General features: G+C 44.0%; 1 protein-coding gene across 2 annotated transcripts in view; it reads right to left on the reverse strand.

Annotated features, from left to right (window-relative positions):
* Window positions 1-8,876, reverse strand: part of LOC115089622 (phospholipase B1, membrane-associated-like) — a 296,793-nt gene extending 287,917 nt beyond the window's left edge. Inside the window, exons 1-2 of one of the 2 annotated variants that reach the window (XM_029597713.1) lie at window positions 8,789-8,876; window positions 1,428-1,548 (exon numbers count right to left, since the gene is read on the reverse strand). In XM_029597713.1, the coding sequence (XP_029453573.1) occupies window positions 1,428-1,488 (61 nt within the window). In that variant the 5' untranslated portion in view covers window positions 1,489-1,548; window positions 8,789-8,876. The remainder of the gene's footprint in view (window positions 1-1,427; window positions 1,549-8,788) is intronic. The other variant, XM_029597714.1, reaches the window with a different exon arrangement.
* Window positions 8,877-9,457: the final 581 nt, after the last annotated feature.

Raw genomic sequence — 9,457 nt, forward strand, 5'->3', positions numbered from 1 at the left:
TATTGGCTCCATGTGTACGAGCTTGGAGATGGGTGCGACGTCGTGCACATCTATCAGTGAAGTTTCTCTTTTAAATCCCTTTCTTGGTAATGTTAATTTTCTTCCTGGGATTGAGAATAAAGGTATTTATTTATCATGGGCAAATTGAGGATTGATGTTTCCAATTCATCTATTTGATGCTGATTCTCATATCTTATTAGACTATGATACATTGGCACGTACGTATCAGCTTCCAACAAAACAATTTTTTGCTTACCTACAGGTTCGTCATTATTTACAGTCTTTCTCATGGGGCTCTGAAAAGTTAGCTGCTGAATTAAATTTTGCTATAAATATAATTGATACAGCATGTACGACAAACTCAATCACAGGTTGGGGAAAACTAGTGAAGAAATTCATTAATGTTACCTGTTTGGTTTCCTTGGCATCTCGGTCTAATATGATAGGAATACAAATTCCTATCCTTCCCCAGGAATACAAATTACACCATCTTATTTGAAATATTGCTTTAAGACATTGTACATGTCTCTACCTGATTTAGGATTACGGGAAGTCCAATTTAAAATACTTCACTGTTTTTACTACGATGATATACGAAGAAACAAAATGAAGTTGACTTCTACTTCTTTGTGTAGTAAGTGTGGAACAATGGTTGGTACATTATATCATCGATTGTTTACTTGTCCAAAATTAACTACCTTTTGGGATTCTGTTTTTCATACGATTGCCAAATGTACAGATGTGCTTATACCTGTTACTGGGCAAATATTATTAGATAGATGGTGGTTTTATGGTCTCCCCTGCAACTCAGAGATCTATGGCTTAGAGAAGTGGTGTCTGCCCCGACTACACCTAGAGCCCCAGAATTGTATCTTCATCCCCTCCCACCCCCCACCCACTGGATGAACCCTGGCAAACGTAACTCTCTGGATGAAGTTAACAACCCAAACAGGAAACCCACTACAAAAAGAATAAATATTTCAAAACAGTTGCCGAATAGAGAAACATCCAGTAATTAAAAAATCATATAAAAATTTTCCAAACACCATAACAAATATTTCAAAACAGCAGAAACAAACCCCAAAATTAAAACTTACAAGTATAAAAAATATTTCATACTTTCCATAGATTTTAATATATTTTAATAGAGTGCTATGAGACACTTATTCCAAGTGTGCTCTTTTGATCTGGGAGCCATGAGGCAAAATTAGGTGCTCTATAATTCAATAACATTTTGTTCATGCTTACAACTGGAGGAACACACAAAAAGACAGTTTGACAATTTTTAAATAATTTTGTTATTGTTTGGTACATAAAATATTTTTCCAGTAATAAGAGGATCATATATGTAAGATGGTATAGGTTTCCCATTGGCTAAAGCCTCCAACATGGTGTGTGAGATGATTAATAATAATTTAGGTACCTACCATGTGCATGTTCCAGCAGCAGGACACAGGTGAACGACTGCAGTACGACAATGGGTTCCATGGCACGTAGTGGTCAGAGAAGTCCTGGATCCCAAAATCTGTTTTCTGAAACTGATGTGATCTGAATGAGCAATTAATATGTGAAGATGTAAGGGGAACTTGTCCCAATCATTGGCTGCATGCCTCCATACAATATTCTCAAAAATGGGCTGTAAATATTTCAACAAACTAAACCATTCATTGGGCTCTCTCTGCCCCAAGAGAAAGTTCATCTTCTGTAAAATAATTCTCCCTCAGCCTGCATGTGGAATTCATTGGTAATGTCTCTTCAAGGACAGCACTCCAGCCTTCTGCCTTGAACTTACATTTTGAGATTCAGTAAGATGTGTAAAGGCATTCAAACAAAACTGGAGAATCACAAATGCTCTGTTCTGAAGACACATTTCAGTATAAATGACCACAAATCAGCTAGTGTATACTATAAAGTATCTGTCAGTAAACAGTGATATTAGTGCAGTGAATTCACACAATATTGTCATATTGTTATAAACGTGGCTGTCTCTGCTGTCAAAGGATTGTCCATACCAGGAGGTCTCAACTCCAATATTGGAAAGGGCCACCAACAGATCTGCTGTGTTCAGAGACACCAAAATATAGAAACATAGAAATGACGGCAGACGAAGACCAAACGGCCCATCCAGTCTGCCCAGCAAGTTTCGCACTTTTTTTTTTTTATACTTATCTGTTTCTCTTGGCTCTTAGTAACCTTTTGGTTCTATTTCCCTTCCACCCCCACCATTAATGTAGAGAGCAGTGTTGGAGCTGCATCTAAGTGAAATATCTAGCTTAATTAGTTAGGGGTAGTAACCGCCGCAATAAGCAAGCTACACCCATGCTTATTTGTTTACCCAGACTATGTAATTCAATCCTTGTTGGTTGTCTGTATATAGATCCACTTTTCTTCATTCCCCCTGCCGTTGAAGCAGAGAGTTATGCTGGATATGCATTGAAAGTGAAGTATCAGACTTTCTCCCCTGCTGTTGAAGCAGAGAGCTATGCTGGATATGCGTGAAGAGTCAGACTTTCTCCCCTGCCGTTGAAGCAGAGAGCTATGCTGGATATGGTTGAAGTGTCAGACTTTCTCCCCTGCCGTTGAAGCAGAGAGCTATGCTGGATATGCTTGAAGTGTCAGACTTTTCCCCCTGCCATTGAAGCAGAGAGCTTTGCTGGATATGCTTGAAGTATCAGACTTTCTCCCCTGCCGTTGAAGCAGAGAGCTATGCTAGATATGCATTGAAAGTGAAGTATCAGGCTTATTTGGTATGGGGTAGTAACTGCCATAAAAAGCAAGCTACCCCCTGCTTTTTTGTGAATGCAAATCTTTTTTTTTCCCACATTCATTTACGTCCTGTAGACTTTATGGATCCACAGTGTTTATCCCACGCCCCTTTGAAGTCTTTCACACTTCTGGTCTTCACCACTTCCTCCGGAAGGGCATTCCAGGCATCCAGCAATCGCTCCGTGAAGAAATACTTCCTGACATTGGTTCTGAGTCTTCCTCTCTGGAGCTTCAAATCGTGACCCCTGGTTCTGCTGATTTTTTTCCGATGGAAAAGGTTTGTCGTTGTCTTTGGATCATTAAAACCTTTCAAGTATCTGAAAGTCTGTATCATATCACCTCTACTCCTCCTTTCCTCCAGGGTGTACATATTTAGATTCTTCAATCTCCTCATAGTCATTCGATGAAGACCTTCCACCTTTTTGGTCGCCCTTCTCTGGACCGCCTCCATCTTGTCTCTGTCTCTTCGGAGATACGGTCTCCAGAACTGAACACAGTATTCCAGGTGAGGCCTCACCAAGGACCAGTACAAGGGGATAATCACTTCCCTTTTCTTACTCGATATTCCTCTCTCTATGCAGCCCAGCATTCTTCTGGCTTTAGCTATCGCCTTGTCACATTGTTTCGCCGACTTCAGATCATTAGACACTATCACCCCAAGGTCTCTCTCCTGCTCCGTGCACATCAGCCCTTCTCCCCCCATCGAATAAAGTTCATTCGGATTTCCACTCCCCATATGCATGACTCTGCACTTCTTGGCATTGAATCTCAGCTGCCATATCTTCGACCACTCTTCCAGCTTCCTTAAATCCTGTCTCATTCTTTCCACTGCTTCCTGAGTGTCCACTCTGTTGCAGATCTTAGTGTCATCCGCAAAAAGACAAACCTTACCTTCTATCCCGTCTGCAATGTCGCTCACAAAGATATTGAACAGGACCGGTCCCAACACTGATCCTTGCGGTACACCGCTTAAAACCGCTCTCTCTTCAGAGAGAATTCCATTTACCATCACACATTGTCTTCTGTCCATCAACCAGTTTGCAATCCAGGCCACCACCTCGGCACTCACTCCTAAGCTTCTCATTTTATTCACCAGTCTCCTGTGCGGGACCATATCAAAAGCTTTGCTGAAATACAAGTAGATGACATTGAGTGCTCTTCCTTGATCCAATTCCTTGGTTACCCAGTCAAAAAAGTCAATCAGATTTGTCTGACAGGATCTTCCCCTGGTGAATCCATGCTGCCTCTGGTCCATCAATTCTCCTGACTGTAGATAGTTCGCTATTCTCTCTTTCAACAGTGACTCCATTACTTTTCCCACCACCGAAGTGAGGCTAACCGGTCTGTAGTTGCCAGCCTCTTCTCTGTTCCCACTCTTGTGAAGCGGGACCACCACTGCTCTTCTCCAATCACTCGTCACCACTCCAGTTTCTAGGGATCTATTGAACAGGTCACACAGCGGACCCGCCAACACATCTCTGAGCTCCCTCAGTATCCTGGGATGAACCTCATCAGGTCCCATGGCTTTGTCCACTTTCAGTTTCTCCAGCTCTTCCCATACATTTTCTACTGTAAATGGAGTTACATCTACTCCACTCCCCTCCAGTTTCTTGTTAACTAGGGATGGTCCTTCTCCAGGGTCTTCCTTAGTGAACACAGAACAGAAGTATTCTGTTCTTGGAAAAGCATATGCTGCAAATATATCTAATACTGGCAGCCGACGGTCCGAGTGCAGGAGGTGGCTCCCGGACCCCCGCTGGACTTTTGGCAAGTCTTGTGGGGGTCAGGAGGGTCCCCCAAGACTTGCCAAAAGCCCCTGGTGGTCCAGCGGGGGCCCAGGAGCGATCTCCTGCACTCGGGCCATCGGCTGCCAGTAATCAAAATGGCGCCGATAGCCTTTACCCTTACTATGTCACAGGGGCTACCAGTGCCATTGGTCAGCCCCTGTCTCATGGTAGGAGCACAAGATGGCGCCGGCCATCCAGTGCTCCTACCATGTGACAGGGTCCGGCCAATGGCACGGATACCCTGTCACATGGTAAGGGCAAAAGGCCATTGGCGCCATTTTGATTAGTGGCAGCCGATGGTCTGGGAGCGGGAGGATGGCCCGGAGTGGGAGATCGCTCCCAGGAGAGGGAGATCGCTCCAGGGACCCCCACTGGACCACCAGGTACCTGTAAAAAGTTTTTGGGGGCGTCGGGAGGGTGGGGGAAGCTAAGGGGTTAGTTTTAAAGGGTTGGGGTGGGTTTAGGGGTTATTTTTGTGTGCTGTTTTTCCCGCTCTCCCCCAAAACGATAAGAGAACCCCCACAATCAATATCGTGGGGTTTTCCTATCGTTTTGGGTGAGCCCCCGATTTCTGACGATTTTGAAAATATTGACGATATTTTCAATCGTCCGAAGCCCAATTCACATCCCTACTAAGAAGCAAGATGGGAGAGTTAGAATGTATTGCAGTGAATGATGAGATAGACATAATTGGCATCTCATAGACCTGGTGGAAGGAGGATAACCAATAGGACAGTGTTATATCAGGGTACAAAATATACCACAATGATAGGGAGGATCAACTTGGTGGTGATGTAGCACTTTATGTCCGGGAGGATATAGAGTCCAAAAGGATAAAGATCATACAAGAGACTAAATGCTCATTAGAATCTATGGGGTAGATTTTTAAACAAGGCGCGTTGGCGTACTTTTGTTGGCGCTCCAGGCGCCAACAAAAGTACGCGGGATTTTAGTAGATACGCGCGGAGGCGCGCGTATCCACTAAAATCCTGGATCGGCGCGCGCAAGGCTATGAATTCTGTATAGCCGGCGTGCGCCGAGCCGCGCTGCCTACCCCCGTTCCCTCCAAGGCCGCTCCGAAATCGGAGCGGCCTTGGAGGGAATCCTCTAACGCCCTCCCCTCATCTTCCCCTCCCTTCCTCTATCTAACCCACCCGCCCGGCCCTGTCTACACCCCCCCCCTTACCTTTCTCCGGGGATTTACGCCTCCCGGAGGGAGAAGTAAATCCCCGCGCGCCAGCGGGCCTGTTGCACGCCGGGCCGCGACCTGGGGGCGGGTATGGAGGGCGCGGCCACGCCCCCGGACCGCCCCGGGCCATAGCCACGCCCCGTACCCGCCCCCAAAACGCTGCCGACACGCCCCCGAAACGCTGCGACGACCGGGCCCGCCCCCGACACGCCCCCCTCGGAGAACCCCGGGACTTACGCGAGTCCCGGGGCTCTGCGCGCGCCGGTAGGCCTATGTAAAATAGGCTTACCGGCGCGCAGGGCCCTGCTCGCCTAAATCCGCCCGGTTTTGGGCGGATTTAGGCGAGCAGGGCTCTGAAAATCCGCCCCTATGTGTGTAGAAATCCCATGTGTGTTGGGTAAGTGCATCATCCACCTGGTCAAAATGATCAGACAGATGATGAAATGCTAAGAGAGATCAGGGAAGCTAACCAATTTGACAGTGCAGTAATAATGGGAGATTTCATTTACCCTAATATTGACAGGTAAATGTAACATCAGGACATGCTAGAGACATAAAATTCCTAGATGGAATAAACGACTGCTTCATGGAGCAATTGGTTCAGGAACACAGGATTTGGTGAGAGAGGTAACGGTGGTGGGGCCACTTGACAATAGTGATCAAAACAAGGTCAGATTTTAACTAATGACTGGAAGGGGGACAATAAGTAAATCTACAGCTCTAACACTAAACTTTCAAATGGGAAACTGATAAAATGAGGAAAATAGCAAAAAATCAGAAAGGTGCAGAAAGGTGCAGCTGCAAAGATTAAAAGTGTACAACAGTGTTACGATCCTGCCCGTAAATGCTGCCTTCCTTGTAGTCCTGGGGATGCCAAGGAAGGCAGCATTTACAGGCTGAGGCCGCCATGGCCTTGAGAATCGCTGTAGCAGGGAAAAGAGAGGTGAGCACAAAGGTCGCAGCGGTCTGCAGTTGATAGGCGAAATACTCATGTTCATATTCAGAAGCATTTAGTTAAATAACTCACAAGTTATCTAGTAGCTAAATATTGACTTTTGAATATTTTGAGCACTTATCCAGCAAGACTTTAATCAGATAGTATAGGGGCATACTGGGAATGTTTCTGGGAGGAGTTACATTAGCAGGCTAAGTTATTCAGCTAACTTCGATGTTTAGAGTTAGCTGGATAACCTATCTGGCTATCTCTGGTTGTGGATAGAGCTGGACTAAAGTTAGCCAGATAAAATTATCTGGCTATCTTTAAGATAGCCAGCTATATTCAGTAGTGCTAACTTTAGTCCAGCTCTTTGTCCAGTCTCTTTATCCATAGTCAACCTCTGAGACATTGTCCAAAGACCCTTCCCAGGGATAGGAAAGGAGAAAAAGCCTTCTCCAACTAGGCTAGATGATGGTGGTGGAACAATATCTCCCTCATACTCAAAAACCCCAAATAACTTTCTCCAAGAACCCGTTCTTCTTTTTGAGACCCCACTTTCACTAGTTGCAGGGCAAAGTAGTGCCAGGGCAACTTCAGACCTTGCTTAAACTGATCGCAGAGCATAGAAGTCCAACCCAACTCCCTTCAGGCAGAGGGGTAACAGCTCTCCCGAGCTAGAAGCAGGTAAAAAACAAAACCATTCTCTCAAAAGGAAAAAAAACCTCTCACTGTTCTTCTCCTCTACTCTTTCCAAGACAGCACCCACCAGGTCAGTGAAGAATCTAGTAAAGCTTTTTTTTCTTGTTCTCCCCTCTTGCACAGGTTCTGGAGTCTACTGGGAGCCACCACCAACAAACTCGGTCCACTCCTAAAAGAAATCTAATTTCAGCCATAACTGATCATGCTCTGACTCCAAAAGGTGATAGTGTCCCCTAGTAGTAAGTAGAGGGAATTTAGTAGAGGAAAATTAAGTATTCCTTACATTAGTATTTATTTGTCTGGTCTGCCAGCTGGCTGGTAACCTTAAGTACTGTATTTCATTGGATCACATCAGGCAGGCATATATGGGTTACCCTGAACCTGATCCAATCCATTAGAGTAACAAAGGGGTGTCAAGCCACCCCTTGCCACCTCACAGCGATATCTATGGCCTTCAAATTATACTCCAACCTTTGTGATGTTTAGTTTTAGTCTTATAACAACCAGGGTTGGAGCAAGGTATTAGACACCCTAGGTTGAACATTCAGCCTTGTAGCCCCCTCCCATTAACTTTCAGGTCCATAGGCCAAAACTGAGATTTTCATAATAATACTCAACAATCATGATGACCTCCCCAACAGTCCTCCCAGAACAATCCTGTAAAAAACATAAGAATGGCCATGAGATCCATATTCAAAAGCCATTTAGACAGATAATGTAATAGTTATCCATTTAAATGGCAAGGCCGGCTATATTCAGCCTTTATCCAGCTAAATTATAGCCAGCTAATAAATTAGGAAGCTAGAATTTGCCCGGATAAGTTAGGGGCAGTCCAGGGACCTAACTGGGAAGAGGTGAGTTACCTAGCTAAGTTAACTGTCTAACTCCAATATTCAGAGTTAGCAGGATGCCTTAGCTGGCTAAGTCTGGTTAAGTTAAAGAGCTGTCCTAAAGTTAGCTGGCTACAGTTAGGCAGCTAAGAAAATCAACCAATTCAATAGTGTGACTGCACTGTTGAATATGCCTCCAAAGTTAGCCAGATAAGACAGCTTTGTTATCTGCACTGTGTCTGAATTTAGACCTCAAGGAGAACAATTTTCAAAATCCATTTCTGATTTACCCAAGTAAAAAGTCCTTTTGAATATTTGCCCACTCTAAGAGCACCTAAACGTTTGCACGGTTCAAAGGGAAGGTAAAGTCATCATTTCTCTTTGAGAACCGGTACCTGTGTCTTGGCACCAAAATATACAATTTTGAAAATTGACCCATTCTATATTTTGAAAATATATATATATATATGTTTCAGAAATCATGTCAGTGACAAATGTGTTATTTATGATTTTTGGGGTAAACTGCAAAGAAAAAATATTACAAGATATATAAAATATCTAAATTAAAAGAAATCTATACCTCATTGGTTGAAGGATGTTTCTGAAATGGCTGGCTGTCCTGAACTGGGATGTTTCTCCTTACCCGTCACCATACAAATCATTTTCATATTTCTTTTGTCACCTTGGTAACAGCGAGACCAACTCACTATATTTCCAGGCACATTGTGATGTAACACACTGCAGAAAAGTCACTCAGAGCCTTTATATCAGGGATGGCCAACTCTGGCCCTCAAAAACCACAAACAGATCTGGTTTTCAGGATATCCATCAGGAATATGCATGAGATAGATTTGCACAATGGATGCAGTGAATCTCATTCCTATTCATTGTGGATATCCTGAAAACCAGACTGGTTTGTGGCTTTTTAGGACTGGAGTGACCATCCCTGCTTTATAGTAAACTTGCCATAATAAAACAGCACTAACTCCCAGAATTCAAACAGCAACAACCTTACCTATGAAAAGGCAGCAACGTAAATATTATACCAGACTCTAGAACAGCATTATAATTCTTCCCAACAGGAAAGAGCAGGGGCAGGCAACTTCCATCCTTGAGTGCTACAAACAGGTCTGGTTTTCAGGATATCCATGACGAATATGCATGAGATATATTTGCAACACTACCTCCATTGTATGTAAATATATTTCATGTATATTGAGGAGAACCTAAAACCAGACCTGTTTGTGGC

The sequence above is a fragment of the Rhinatrema bivittatum genome, chromosome 4, assembly GCF_901001135.1.
Source record: "Rhinatrema bivittatum chromosome 4, aRhiBiv1.1, whole genome shotgun sequence".
Taxonomy (NCBI): domain Eukaryota; kingdom Metazoa; phylum Chordata; class Amphibia; order Gymnophiona; family Rhinatrematidae; genus Rhinatrema; species Rhinatrema bivittatum.